Here is a 15,787-nt window from a genome sequence, read left to right on the forward strand (position 1 = left end):
AACCTCAAAGGTTTGTTTTCAAGTTTTTTTCTTCAAACTAGACCTTACCAGAGAAATATTATATATAACTATGGTGCTCAGTTCACCAACATCTCTGCTCTTCTCACTTTGGGGAAGGAAAACTATTTTCATTTTGAAAATGAATTTGCATCAGAAGGTTGTTATTAACATGCCCATTAACTATCTAAATGTCTTTACACACTTCAGGCATATGCATATCATAGAGGTGGGGGATGGAGGAATAGCAGTTTTCTCCCCTCCCCTGCTCCAAAAGTGCTACTTAGGGAAATACATCCTTTGTGATTAAAAAAAAAAAAAATTACATGTTACATGTGCAAGTTCTATTCCTGATGGGGATATCATAGTGTCCAATAATCAGGATAATGCACACACTAACATTTGCACATTACACCACAACAACCATGTAGTAAATAACATACTACATTTGCACATAGGCAGACACCTGTGGAAATCTGGAAACTAAGACCCTACTTACCTAATCCAAATATACTGTCTTTCATATATATATATATATATATATATATATATATATATATATAAAGGGGACACTTATTAAACATCTGACCCATATTTTACTTCTTAATTTTTCTTTCCATTATTTTTTTTAGCCCAAAGATACTAATTTTGCACTAATATAAACCATATGCAAACACCAGGAATTTGAATTGGGGCAAAAAAGAGAAAGGGCACAGAAAAATTATCCTCTTTGGACCCGGGTGATGGAATCCATGCACGATCAACAGTCGGTTCTCCAAAATTATGTGAAAAACCACCTATTTTGTGAAAAATCAAAACATATGGAAGGACACTTTTTTGTTATTCCCAGTAAGTACTTTGCAGGCAGAATTCCATAATGATGGAACTGATAATGAGCTCAGTATCGCTTCAGCCTCAACTGTACCTCATAAACAGAGTACAGAGTCTGGTAAACCAGCATTTCTTCAACATCCCATGTCAGTTACTGTGGTAGTGATTTTGAATCTGCTGGTGTGGACAGTGCCTGACACTGGTCGAGCAGCAGGTGGATTTGGAGGGAGCTGGCATGTGTGTGTCTACATGTAGGGGTTCCCCTCTGTGAGACTAGAGCATGCTCTTCTGAACCAAGATGGTATTGCAGCCAAGCAGACCACAGAGAGGACGCTGCCCCAACACAACCTGGTGCTGAGTGAGCCGGGACTTCTGCTGCATTCCTGGGGAGGGGCTGGTGAAGTGCGCTGCTCACTTTCTCCAACACTGTGTTAATTTCACCGTGAAAAACCGAAGTGACCTCACCAAGGCACCAAATCTCAGCCACAGAGACAGACCCTTCTCTGCTTTTCTTCCTAAGTATCTTTAACTATTAGCAACATATTAAGAAAAGTGACATCTGTATCACCTAATAAAATTTGGCAACATCACAATAATAAATATGGAGGGAAAAAACATATACCGTGGTTGATTAGTACAAAAAAATCACAAGTTTTCTTTTCTTTTTTACTTTTTTTTTTTCTCCAGGAATGTAATCTCTGCTCACTCATTAATTTTTAAGACATGTTTTAAGGGAATGTCTAAAGTTTACGTTGATGTGAGAATGTCTGTCATTCTTACCCTGGATACAGAGGATTTGTCCCCCATCCCATGTTTTGCTTCTTTTTTTAAAAAAATTCTACAGCCACAATCAATCAATGGGTTAATGGCACTCCACCTTTTGTGCTCTGTAATCTGAAGTTAAATGGGCGTGGTTTCTGCTGTCTTTCATCTTCCCACTGTGTGCATGTGCTTTTGGAACTTGCTTTAGGGAACAGAGCCTGCTGAACTACAGCTGTTCTCCGGCATGAGGGTGGCCAAAGTATGTGGAATGTACCTCAAGTCCTCAACACTCAGCCTCTACTGGATAAATACCAATAGTATCTATAAGATGCAGTATCCCATTTTCAAAAGCAGTTCTACTCCCCCAAATATGAGGAAGAATGTACTGAATTCACCTGAGGGGGGGAGGGGGACAAAACATGCAATACCTAGAATGATTTTTTAAAATAAGGGCTATTTCAGAGTCAAATATAATTAACTATATAGATTGCGAATCATGAGGGGAAAACCGCTCAGAAGTAGATCCACACATCAGCCTTCTGCAGTTCCTCTTATCTTCAACAATGCTTTCAAAGGGAGGGGCCCAACCTCTGCAGAGTCAGAAGCCAGAATGGACTGGAATCATCAACAAAGGGTACAATTATTACCCCCCCCAACTTTAATATCTAGTAGTTGTATTAGAGTAAACAGAATGGACCAATATTTACATTATCAACCCACTTCTATGTGTTTGCATACACAGCATTTTACTTGCTGACTTTTTAAATTTTAGGGCTTTTTTTTTTCATACTTGCTCTTAAAAGCTACACATGATGTTCTGAAATCCCATGGGCCTGTGGGCCTCTGGCCTTCTCTTGGTCGACTGACCTTACAGTATCAGGTATCAGGTGTCGAAGGGCTCGAACCAGATTACTGGCCTTGAGGCCCACACTGCAATTTCAGGTATAAGACACATTTCACTACAATGTGTGCACAATGTCCAAGGCAGATGGAATATTCTGCCAGTCTCTGGAAAGAGTAAAAAGGGAGGGAAGAGAATGAGGACAGTGGAGTTCATTAATGGCATACCTCCTTTAATGTATCTTTTGTGATATGAGCAAATACAAGGAATCATACATTTAAATCAGATTCCCCTTTCCAAATATGATTTAATCACTGTGGTAAGGGTAGGTCCAGAAGAGTCAACTGTGAAAACTCTTGTTGTCATGGTTAATCTACAGAAGAACGAATAACCAACCACCTTAAATCACTTTTACCATTCTTTCTACATCTGCGTTTCTGGTTAGCATTAAGTAATTAAAAATGTCCTTCTCCTATCTACACCTGGATAAAAGAAACAAAACGAAACAAAACGAATGGGGTAGTGACCTGTGTACACTTGGACAGAAATTTTCCAAAGCTGGGAATGGTAACTTAATATGCAAAAGACATGCCGCTGGGCCACTCGGTTGGGTCTCCCCTTTCTGGGAAACGCAAGTAAAGAATCCCAGAGAGAAAAGATAATCTGTTCCAGAGTAAAATAAATTATCACGATATAAACCACTGAGTTACTCAATTTGTCGCTGCTGACGCCGTTTGGCTTTTCCGTGTTGAAAAGGGATACTGCATCTTTCCTCAGCTCTTACCGCACCACCAGGCAAGCTACACAGAGTTTGGAAGGACCTATGCAGTCATCGTGGCAGAAGGCCCCACAGCCTTTGCACACAATCATGGCTTTCAGCCGGCAAGAGCATTTCAGTTCCAATTCGTCCGCGTTGCTGCTGTCGGCAAAGTTCTGAACGGGCTGAGCGTTCTGACCAGGCAAGCCCGTGGCGGGACTGGAGCCACTTCCCAAAATCCCAATGGACTTTTCAATTGCAGATGCTGCCCTTTTGAAGCTCGTGCTCCCAAAGTGTATTGTTGGATAATTTCCACAGAGCTGCTGCTGTTGCTGCACCTGCATTTTCTGAGCAGCTAATTGGGTAAAAGGCTTTTGTGGCTCAGAAAGCAAATAGGAAGAGAAATCTGCATTTTTTAGCGCAAATGCTTTTAACTGTTCTTTCATTTCATTCTGGTCATAGGAAACTTGTTTCATGCCCAGTTCACAGCTGCTGCTTAAACCTTCCTCAAAAGAAAGAGGTTCCGATTTTATATTGCTACATATGCCCGTGGACTGTGGCCAACTAAGTCTCTTAGTGGTTTCCATGGTAACCGGTGGCTGCTTTTGATCGGATGGGACTTCTGTATTAGGAAGAGGTGGAGGTAGAGGAGGTGGTGGTGGCGGGGGAGGCGGGGGCAGGGCCAAGGGCGGAGGGGGTGGAGGGGGAGGGGGCGGGGGCGGGGCGTGCACGAGGGCTTTGTTTGGCATTGCGTGTGCAGCCCCTCCCACGTCATCACCTTCTTTAAGGGGCATGTTGGGGGACAACATGTTGGCTAACCTTAGCTGGTGGGGTGCGGGAGAAAGGCCAACCTCTACCAGTCCCTTCTGTTCGAGATGCCTGTTGAAGGCAAACGCATTACAGCCCACTGGGGTCTTGGCGGAGGCCGGTAGCAGGGCTGTGCTCGGCATGGGGGCCCTGGCAGCCATCGGCATTTGGTAAAACTGCTGTCTGTGTGAGGTACCAGCATCAGGGTGGAAGCTGCCATTCTTGTCGACATGAAAGAGGTTCTGCTGGAAGCTACAGGATGGGAGCAGCCGCTTCTGCTGTTTGACCTCGGGGCTGGGCACGATTCTGTTCTGCATGGGGTGCTTGTTCAGCCACTCCTGCTTGAAGGGCTGGCTGTGCCCTCCTAGCGGAGTCAGGCCCGAGTTGATGACACAAGGCACCCCTTTCCCATCTGGCTCCACCAGCAATTTCCCTGGCTCGCACTTCACTTGCGTGTGCTCCCCCACAGTCCTGGCGACTCTCTTTTTGGGGTGGTTTTCTCGCTTCCTCATTTGTAGCGGCGCGAGGGTCCCCGCCAGGTAGCCCTTCCCGTCGGGGTTTGGAGAGCTGGACGGCATTTCAACGATGTTCCGCTCGGGGGCTGTCTTCCCCGCTGAGGTAGTTTGAAGAGGCAGAGGAAGCCTGTTGATTTCGAGCTTGGCTCCCAGTCGGGGCTGAGGCAACACTTTTTCCAAAGGCAGGTTGCCCTGGAGTAACTGGGTCACCAGCGGGTTGTTGGCCTCCACAGAGGACAGTCGGCAGCCGGAGCTGCCCGCGCCGGGAACCCTTTTCAGGGGGTCTGCGGCCAAGGAAATCGCCTCTTCCATGGGACCGGAGGTGGGAGCCTTCACGTTCTGCGTCTGCTGCCCACTGGGGGTGACCTCTGCGGCCGGAGGCGGCAGCTCGGGGCCGGGGAAGTCTTCGGTGTCCATCCTAAAGCCCTTGTCCACTTCATGAGGTTCGGACTTCACGGGGAGAGCGACACTGGTTATGAGATTCCTGGGGTGGAGCTCCGCCATGTGGGGGTAGCTGGCGTGTTCGGTTTTGATGGCCTTCGGACAGCTCTGCTCCAGATACTCTTTCTGCTTGCTGGAAGCGGGGTGACTCAGCAGGGGCTGTCCTGCGCCCCGCATCCCCTCGTCCTTCCAGCAAATCCGGCTGCCGGGGTTATACGGATGGCTACAGGCTGCGTCGGCTTCGCTTTTGAAAGCGGTCGGGCCCCGTGCCTGCTCGGCGAAGCTGTGGCTAGGAGCGGGCACCTCGTTCCGTTTGTCCGGACCCACGAGGGGTCCCTCTCGGAGACTTGGGCAGGCGGCCTGCATCGGGGTACACTCCTGCTTCGCTGCCGCGACACTGATGAAACTCGAGCCCTGGTCCACGCCTTCGCTGGCCACCGGCTCTGGCCGGCTGATGACGGACACCTGGGGGCATGCCACAGGCTGGACGGAGGCTTCTGTCCTCACGGACCGGCTCTGGAGGTCCAAGCTGGCTTCCGCACTTTCGATGGAGACGGTCAGAGACAGAGTGGAGGTCAGCGTGGTGCTGTGGTCCACGATGACTTTACACGGGATCGATCTGTTTATGGCTGCTGGTGCGAAGCCCCCCGCGGGTGGCTGAGGTTTCCCAGAATTGTCTGCCCTGTTTCGGGGCCCTGGATGTTTGTCCGAGCTTTCAGCACTCAACTTGGGAGGCCCCTCGTACGAGTTGATGGTCAGCATGCTTCCGGTAAACATGGCGACAGGCGGCCGCGCGGCCAGAGCGTCTGTGGCCGCTGCGGACTCCCTGCAGCTGAGGGCGGCTCTCACAGTGGTACCCAGGGGTCCCGGGGCCTGTTCTTCACCCCCAGGCATGGCTATCTTCTCAGAAGGAAATCTGCTGTTCATCCCCGGCGGGGGAATCAAGACCGAGCTCGTGGAGAGATGGTTTGGCAAGTTATTTCCAATGGAGGGAGTTGGCACGGAGGTGTACTGACTGGAGACGAGGTTACCAGCGCTGCTGTTGGACAGTGGCAACTGCTTGTCGTCCATGGGGCTCGAGACACCGCAGCCCTCGGCTGGGACGGGGACAGGAGTGCTTTCGATACATTTTGGTATAATGGCTATGCACGGAGTGTCCGTTCCCTGGATGGTTTTCAACATGCTTATATTACAAGCAGAAATTGTGGTATTTGCACTGTCAACAGACATTAGAACAGAGGATTTGTCAACAGAACTCACAAAGGGATGTTCTTTAATTGCTCCCGACATAGCAGTGCTGCAAACAGACACAGGGACGGAATTTTTATTAAAAAGCATGGGCACACTGCTATTTTCAGAAGAGGTAGATGAAACAATTTTCTCAGATAAATGCGACACGGGTATATTTTCGTCGGAACTATGCGCAGATAAGTCCGTGGCAGTTTCTGGAAGTTTAGCTGGGTTAAGAGATGGCTGTAATACGGTGGTGGTCTCCCGGAGGTGCGCAGACTTGTTGCTAGGAGATCTGCAGTTTGGATTGACAATAATCACACCAGTCGACCCTTCAATTTTTGTTTCAGGGGTAGAAGAGACTTCTAAGCTTGGAGGCCCTTCCTTTGAGCCGAGTGGAGGCAACCGGGACTCTTTAGCGTTCTGGAAGAGGTGGGCTCGGGCTTGATGCTTTGCAAACAGCTTCGCCTTTGTCTGCTCTTTGATATGTGCCAGGGTTCTCGCCTTTCCACCCTCTCCTGGGCTCCCCATGGCTCCCGAGACGATGCTCGCTGCGGCGGCTACAGCAGCTGCCGCGGCTGCCTCTCGCTGGGCCCTCGCTTGCTGGGCTCTGGCCTTGATGTCTGCGAGGGTCCTGGCTCCTGTGTTCCTCCCACCGCCAACCGATGTGCTGGGGGATGCACGAGACTCTGGTTTGGAGACTGGCTGGCTCTTGATAATGAAAGGTGGCCCAATTTTGGAAAGCTGGATCTATAGGAAGGGGAGAATGGAAAGAGAAAGCGCTTGGTACATGATCACAGAGGACGCAGGTGGAACGTGATAACGCGAGAGATAAGATGGGCGATGTCCTCTCATAATGTTGAATGAAGGACACCGAAATCCCCAAATAGGTCTTTTGGGTATAGAGCGACAATCAATGTGGCACGAATGTGAAATTAAAATTTTTAATCTCTGTTTTTCATCCACAGGAACATCAACCGGTGACTTCATTTGGTATGGAAATGAAACATCTTCTTAATGCCTCATATAAATGGAAACAAAATCCATGCTTCTTAAAATGAGGTTAGCTAAAAAAGACTTAGAGATAGTTAGCTTTTAAATTATCTTCCTTCCTGGCAGGGAAAACTGGGACCTTCATTCTATACGAGTTTATCTCTTCATTTGCCACAAAGAAAAAAGCCCTAGCCAAGAAGTCAGAAGACTAGAATTCTCATCCTGCCTTTACTCAAAGAAATTCTGCAATCTTGGGCAAATCATGGTGTACTTTGCTTTCTCCAGGGACCTCCATGAGCCAGAGACTCTGTGGTTTTTCTGTACTCCCACACAACCCGGCACGCTGGCTCATACCTGTATAATCAGCACACAATAAGAGTTTGTAAACTCACTTGTAAAATGAGATGAGTTATTTCTGGTCTATTTCCTTCACAGGGTTGTTATAAAGATGAAATGAAACTATGCTTGTGAGAGTGCTCTGCTTTCCAAAGGGATTTGGTTATCATTATCTTTTCACGAAAGCAAGGGCATTGCTGGTTTTCTGCTTCTAAAAGCAACAACAGGTTGGGCAGTTTGTTTCTTCGGATATCGGTAATCTACAATTTGCTGAATTTCATAAACAGCCTGACCCACGGCATCTACCTAACTCATGCTAATTAAGAGACTCACAGTCATTCCCAAATTCATGAGGCATAAGACTCAACCACCAACATCTTATAGCAATGCTCTAGGCACTAGAAACATGAGTCATAGATTAGAGAGTCATAGATTTTTAGGGTCACAGATTTGGAGAGTTGCAAGGAACCTAGTTAAAGCCCCTCAATTTACAGTAGAAAAAACTGAGCCTGTGGAGGGAAAGTAGGCTGCCCTGGGATCTTACAACAAGGGTGTGACATAATGGTTCCCCATTCAGGGCTCCTGACAAGTACTATACTTCCTTTGTTTTCCTCCCTCAGGTAAAAGCTTTTCCTAGAAAACATATCTCCCTTCTTAACATATGTATATTTATACTATAAACGCTTGACACATACTACAGGATCCTATCAATCTGGAATTATGCTTTGAAACCGGTAGATGAAATGATCTTTCTGAGCAATATCATTTCTCCTTTTCCAAACTGTGATGTTTCTCTTCTAATCCAAAGGCTTCAAAGAAAAAAATGAATTTAGAAAGGCGATTCCAGTTTTCCTTTTAAATATTTTCTTTACTTAAAAAAAAAAAACAACTAAAAACATTTAAAAAATTAAACCTAGCTATACTTAAGCAAGAGCTCAAGGCCAAATAAACACCAAATCTATTTATGTTATCCATCTACCGGGAAGAATATACTACGTTGAAAACAAGCTTTTGACAAGAAAAACAGACTGCTATGTTCAAAAATATTTCCTATGAAAAGCATACTTATATTTTTCTTTCCACTGCTTCAGAAATTAAAATGTATAGCGGGGCCTTTAATTGGTGCTTAATGTTCATCTTTTACATCTTTAGAATCTTATTTAATAGGGGTTACTTTATTAAGTAGAGTAACTGCAGCTACACTCTTAAAAGTCAGCCTTATGGATATCATGAGACACATACATAAAATAGATGTCAGAGCAGAGAAAAGTAAAGAGAAAGAGATTAACAGAAACACAGCTTGAACACATTTATAATCCTAGACCAAACCTATGGAGGAATAATGCACTTTACCGTTGGGCAGTATAAATGGACTAAGATGAAAGCACCAAATAAGTATAGATTATATTGGTTACGATTTTTTTAATTAAACAAAGTATTTCTTTTGAATTAGCCTTAATTTTCAGTTTACTTAGGCAGAGCCAATTTATATAAAAGGTTTGTTTTCTGAGAGTTAAAACCTACCTGGGGTCAAAAGAGAATGTATAAATGGGAATGTTTCACTACAGGTTTTATTATCTGTGAAGTTAAGTGCCTCTTTACTATCTCAAAAATTAAAAAAAAAAAAAAAAGATTTGTATATCTGTATAGCTACAGCATTTCCCCTCAGAGTGTGCAAAGCAATTTTACTGATTTACTCAAGAAATATTTAATGAGGCTCTTCCGTAAGTCAGGTCCTTTCTGTTAGGAAATGGTGGTGGTGAATATTTGCTGGAAAATAAATGAACCGATATCCTGCACCTTCTCCTCCTTCATGCACACTTCTGACTTTTGACTCTTTCCCTAGTCCTACTGAACTTTGACTGGGGACTAAATTCTCTCTCAACTTTTCCCAAGTGCATGTTTGTCTTTGTCTTATACCTTGGAATTCCCAAAAGACCCTTCATCTCATGGCCTATAGGCCCCTCCAGGCCCTGTAGTCCCTCCCGACTTCTTTTTCCTTAAATGCTGAATCTAAATATATATAATGCATCTGAGATTATCTTGTGAGATAAGCAATCCTTAAAAAGGATCATTTAATATTAGACTCGTGCTTAGAATATTAGATCATCAACTGCTACATAAAACCTGGAGGGAATAAAACCTTATTTAATTCTGAAAATTAAGCATCTAACTAGGAAAAGCCTATCTATGGAATTGTCTTTAATGCTGTTATTAGTCCATACCTTGAGAGGTGGAACTCTGGGCTCTTCTCTTGGAGGCTGTTCTTTCTCAGGTGGGCTGCTGGATGGTAAGTTCCGGGTTGACTGATCATCTTCTATCCGAGCTCTCTTCTCCTTACAAATTCCAAAGCTGTGCTGCTCTGCAGTTTTCCTCTTCGATAACTCAGATTCTCTACTTTCATTTCTTATCCCATCTGGTGACTTGGAGGGCTCTGACAACTTGGAAGAATGTGAGGTCTCCAACCGATTCTGTGAGCTCCCTTGCTTGTGTGTTTTGTTTCTAGAGCCTTCTGAAAATGAAGCCTTATCCACTGATGAGACATACTGCTTGTCCTGTAATTTAGCTGATGGAAGCTCATTTCCCTTATTCTCTGTCTCTTCAGAAAAGACAGGTAACTCCAATGGTGAAGACGCCCCTTTCTTTTCTGTTCTTTGCAGGACATTATGATTTTTCACTTTTATCATTTCTATAGAAGGGGGTTCTGGAATTGAAGCAGGATAGGCCTTTTCAGTTTCAACATGTGATTTACAAGGCTGCTGATTCAGAGTCTTAACATGCAAGTCTTCTGACGGAAATGCTTCAGGAACAATGGAGGAACCCATTTTGATGGGCTCAGGAGTATTTGACAGAGTCTTCTGTTGAGAGAGAAGGCTCTCCCCCAGTGGCTTGGCAGGGGCAGAGCCTTCATCTTTCTGTGGGGAGAGTGGTTCTTCAGATAGGGAAGGGGACTTTCTTTGCTGATGCACCATTCTTTCATTCATGGAAGAATTAGAAATTGGAGATGTTTCTGAAGGAAGTGGCAAACTGGATATAAAAGTGGTCTCAGATGTGAGAAGCATGGAAGACACTGAAGATGTTTCTGATGTCAAAGGTAGATCAGACATGGGTGATGTTTCTGATGTTAAAGGTAAATTTGATACAGGGGATGCTTCAGAGGTTAAAGGTAAACTGGACATCAGAGATGCCTCTGATATTTCAGGTGAAGTGGATACTGGAGATATTTCTGACATCAAAGATGCATGAAGGTTTTCATCAGGGGGATTTCTCTGGTTATATTTGTCTGCATTTTCAGTGCTGGACACCTCAGAACAAAACGTTGTCTCAAGGGAGGCTGGAGTACATGATTCCTCTGAGGTGGACTGAGTTTCCCCTCCTGGGGATGTCAGGCTGGTACAGGCTCCCTCTGGGCTCTCGGAAGAGAAAGAAGTTTCTGAGATACAAGCATTTTCAGAAAGCTGTTCATCAGGATCACTCTGTAGCTCCATATCTACAGCAATCCCTTCGCTGGGAAACTGGTCTTCTAAAGAAGAGGACCCTGTTTTTATTTTTGAAGGATTGGTCTCTACTGCAGCTTCTGGCTCCTTATGTTCTGGGTCACTGACATGAGTCACAGAGGAAGTGGAAGGAACGAGAGAGTCACAGACTTCTAGCTGATCGATAACAACTGACATTTCTTCCTGGGGAGTTTCGGATTTCTCTTCCACCTTCACTTCGATATGAGGCAAAGTTTCTAAAACATCATTCATCATAACACAGGACTCCGGGTTATCTTCAGGAGGTGCTACGTGAGGCTCTTCATGAGAGTTGGCTGGACTTTCAGACTCCTCAGAAAATTCAGTTATTGTCTTATGATTTTCATCCTGACATTCACAGATACTAGTCTCTACCTCTTCTGCAATTTCCTCCTGAATCACAGATTCTTCAGGGATCAAGATATCTTCTGAGTCTGATTCTGCCATTCCATCTTTACCTACATCTACCATAGGACAAAGTGTAGCACAGAAACCAGGCTCTGGAGAAGTTGGACTTTTCATGCTTTTTGGCTGTTGCTCTTCCAAGGGAGTCTGTGCAGAAAGACCTGGAAGGCCAGAGGCTCCACACGAACTACTTTCAGCTCCATCACTGTTTGGTCCAGAAGTGAGCTTTATTGATTCCTCTCTTGACATGCCCAACCTGAACAGAAATTGGAAATATTGAATTATTGTTCAACCACAAAACATGAAAGGTACTATTTGGAGATATATGTGTCTGTGCGTTTGTGTGTGTGTGTGCGCATGTGTTGTGTATTCAACAAAAGCAAATGCATCAAATTAATTTTACAATCACTAAGTAACATGCTTAATTTATATAAACTAGTTTATGATGACTTAGTTCTTCTACTGTTTTTATAATCATAACTAAATAAACTCTACTCTGGTTAAGAAAGATTCAGATTTTTATATTTATTTATTTTTTTTTAAATGTTGTTTTATTAACTTATTTGGTACAGATTTTTATTGTGTAAGCAAGGAAATATGAGCTTTGCCAAATGTTATGTAAAAGGAATTAAAGAATTACATCCTACAAAAGATTAGAATATATGGGCAGAAAAACAAAAGAATGGATAAGATCTAAAACATTTTAGTCAAAAAGTAGCAATTTACCTTTATCATAGAAAATTGCCCAGTCTTCAAAGGATGCAATATAAGCAAATAAGATCAATGGGATATGGGTATGCTGTAAAATCCTAAAACTGAAATGACTTCCAAAGATTAAATTCTCTTAAACCAATGTAAGAGGTTTATCACTAACCTTATTTTAGTCTGTAAGTGTCTAACTTAAGACAACACGGAAATTTCACTAAAGAATAACAAACATATTTGGGGTCAACAAAGTTGATTCTACTAGATTATATTTGTATAAGGTAAGATCTAAAAATTTTTTCATGTGTCTCTTCCTGTAAGGATATTCCATGAAAGATAACAAAGAGCATTAAGAAATAATGTAACCTAATATTCATGTCATAAGGAAAAGTTCATCAGAATTACAAAGATATTGGAAATCACTATTTCCTATCATACTAACTTACACCATCAGTATCACATGGTAGAGAAATAAGCTGTTCTAAAAGAAGTTCGAGTATAGACAATTACAAAGAGAGAAATATTCTCAAACATATTTGAGTGAAGAAATACAGCTAAAAGTATCGATGCAGGAAAATACCTCAGTGAAAATTTCAACCTTTTACTTAAATTCTCCAAAATGAAAGGGAAATAACATTGAATACATTTTTGGGGGTGTACTCATTGCCTTCTTTGCTAACATTCAGAAGACTCTAAAAAGAAGCTAGGAAATACTGCCCTCATAATTAGCTTCTTTTCTTTCAACTCTCCCTAAGATGGGTTCAAACGAAACTCCAATTTATAACTATCCTACACTGAGAGGAGCAGAATTACAACATTACAGATAAAGCAGAATAATCAACTAGAAATACGGTCCCTTGGGGCTAGGCCAAGTAGAGATACTACTGATACTAGGTTAGGTGTAAAATATACAGTAATTATCCACCAGCAGCCAAATTTCTGCTGGTTGGTTAATAAGGATATAATAAATTTATTATTCATATTAAATATTTTTAATATTAAGTATCACAAATGTATGGAATATACAAAATATATATATTATACATGTGTGTCTACATTATAATATATATATATGTATATATGGAGAACAGTACTGTATAAAATATGCCTATGTCAACATTTTATTATTTCCATGACAAAATAGATTTAAGATGGCATAAGGCAAAGAAGGTTGGCTTTCACAGCACACCGCATAACAACACAAAGGAAAACAGGTAAGTCCAGAAATCTATCATTCTGAGTTAGTGCACGTATGGGTGATCTCTAAGTGACTAAAGCAAATACAGAACAGTGCTATGTTACAAGCAGAGTAAGCCAATTAGAAGCATAACAGAGAGCTCAAACACACAGCCTGAAGACTAGAGGAGACAAATCTTAACAATGGGGGAGTTTGGATTGCAACATTCTTGGGAAAAGGTAGAGCAGTGAAATTTTCATGTTGACAAAACTATCTGGTGCTAGGAAAAACAATCTTTCACACACTGGTGTAGTTTAAATAATCGTGAAGTAACAAAATTAGAAGAACATTGGAATGTCCAAAATACGGCTGTCATCCAATATGTAATTGAAGATGGGAAAAGAAACTCTATGGATAAACTGCAGCCAGGAAAGGGTCAAATAAAAGAAGTGTTTGTATTCAGAGCTCAGGGATGATAAGGGGGGATCATGCTTACACACAGTATTGTAGCAGTTACCCTCCAAGGCAGGGCCCCTTAACCTGTTATGCATGGGAGTCTGGAAGCCCTCAAATTTTATGTAAAAAAATTATGTAGGTGTGACCTTTTCTGAGAAGGAATTGTGGCCCTAGGACGCTGAGCAAATCACTTCACCACACTGTGTAAACCTGGATAAATGACTTAGTTTCACTGTCTCTCAGTTCCCTAATCCCCTTTTTAACGTAAAAGTGAAATAAGGGTGTCTATCTTATAGCTGCATCCGGCTCCCTGCTTGGCGGAAACCTGCTTCTCCCTCTCCCATTCCCCCTGCTTGTATTCCCTTTCCGGCTGTGTCTGTCTCTGTCAAATACATAAACAGAATCTTTAAAAAAAAATAAAAAAATTTTTTAAATGGCCCAACCATCAAGAATTAAGGACTAGTACATTGGAGGTAACTAGCTCAGTTTTGCCTTTGAAAGGGTGCTCCCAACACTCCCTTTGTCACACACAAGGTTGGGGGAAACCTCCAAGGTGGTCTGCAACGTCATTCTCCATGGTTCTTAATCCTGCTGGGCATCAGCATGACTTAAAGAGCATCTAAAAACACATACTTCTGGGCTCACCTCCTGGACATTCCCAATCAGTATGTCTGGCATGGATCCTGGAAATCTGTATCTATTTTTAAAAGCCCCAGTAAGGATTCTGATGCAGTGAGCCTTGAGTAATGCTGCTGGTGACAATATCTGAAGGCATATAAGGAGGTTGCTGCATTTTTAATATTTGAGAAAACACATTAATTATCTCCTGCTAGTTTTGCTTAAAGATGTATACACAACCACAATCCCAGGAAAAATTAAAAACAAGCCTTCCTACTTGAGGGTACTGCTATTTAGAACACTCCCCCAAATGCTAGCCTCCTCTGGGTAAGCAGGCTGTTAATCACGGGATCCCTTTTCAGGAAGAGCATTCTATGAGACTCCTGCCTGGGTGGCTCAGTGGGTTAAATCCTCTGCCTTCCACTCAGGTCATGATCCCAGGGTCCTGGGATCCAGCCCTGCATGGGCTCTCTGCTCAGCGGGGAGCCTGCTTCCACACACACCCCTGCCCCCCAACCCACTCTCTGCCTGCCTCTCTGCCTACTTGTGATCTCTGTCCAACAAATAAATAAAATCTTAAAAAAAAAAAAAAAAAAGAAGAAGAGAAAGAAGAAGAAGAAGAAGAAGAAGAACTCTCATATGAGACTCCTGACACTGGTTTCCCTATTTACAAGGGGACATTCTATGAATTTAAGTCAAATGGTACAGATATTGTTACCTGCAACCACTTCAGTGTCATTTATGCAAAACAACTTCCAGGCATTAATTACGTATGTGGGAGTTCCAGGAAAAATTACTTTGTGAGGAGGAACTAAAGTCACTGTCAATTGTTAGCTCCGAAATCCTTCCTTCTTCCTTAGGGATCTGAGTCTCTAATTCTGCTCAAGTACAATATGCCCCTTCTAAATGTAAGGCAAAGGTAAAACTACTTTCAATGTAATTTAGTTGCTTCCATGCGTATGTGTGGCTGGTGTTATCTTAAAAAGAAACACATATGAAGAGAAATAATGAATTAAAACCTGGTCACACTCAAGGCTCTCCCCCAAATAAGGACTAAACAAGATACGCACAGTCAACATTTTCAGAAAAATAGGAGAATTAAGGGTGTCTAAAACTACTTAGCTCTCAAGTATTCCTTAATGAATATACTTGGATTAAAACCAGGAGATTTTTACTAAAATCTAGTTAAGAAAGCCATAATTGACTTCTATAGGATTTCATGTGCTACTTTCAGTCCAAAATGAATTTTCATGGACAAGTTATAAACCCTTGAAAATGCATTTTTTAAAAATTTAAGTGCTGATATGCCACTATAATTTTACCTGCAATTTCTTACACTGAGGGACTATTGCCTTTTATCACTGGTTTATTAAGTTTTACAGCATATGACTGTGCTATGTG

General features: G+C 42.8%; 1 protein-coding gene across 10 annotated transcripts in view; it reads right to left on the reverse strand.

Annotated features, from left to right (window-relative positions):
• Positions 1-561: 561 nt before the first annotated feature.
• The window catches only part of ASXL3 (ASXL transcriptional regulator 3), a 183,707-nt gene continuing 168,481 nt past the window's right edge, over positions 562-15,787 (reverse strand). For all 10 annotated transcript variants that reach the window (XM_032310801.1, XM_032310802.1, XM_032310804.1 and 7 more), the window contains 2 exons: positions 9,736-11,686; positions 562-6,931 (listed from right to left, as the gene is read on the reverse strand). In XM_032310801.1, the coding sequence (XP_032166692.1) occupies positions 3,212-6,931; positions 9,736-11,686 (5,671 nt within the window). In that variant the 3' untranslated portion in view covers positions 562-3,211. The remainder of the gene's footprint in view (positions 6,932-9,735; positions 11,687-15,787) is intronic.

Source organism: Mustela erminea, chromosome 13 (genome assembly GCF_009829155.1).
Source record: "Mustela erminea isolate mMusErm1 chromosome 13, mMusErm1.Pri, whole genome shotgun sequence".
Lineage (NCBI taxonomy): Eukaryota > Metazoa > Chordata > Mammalia > Carnivora > Mustelidae > Mustela > Mustela erminea.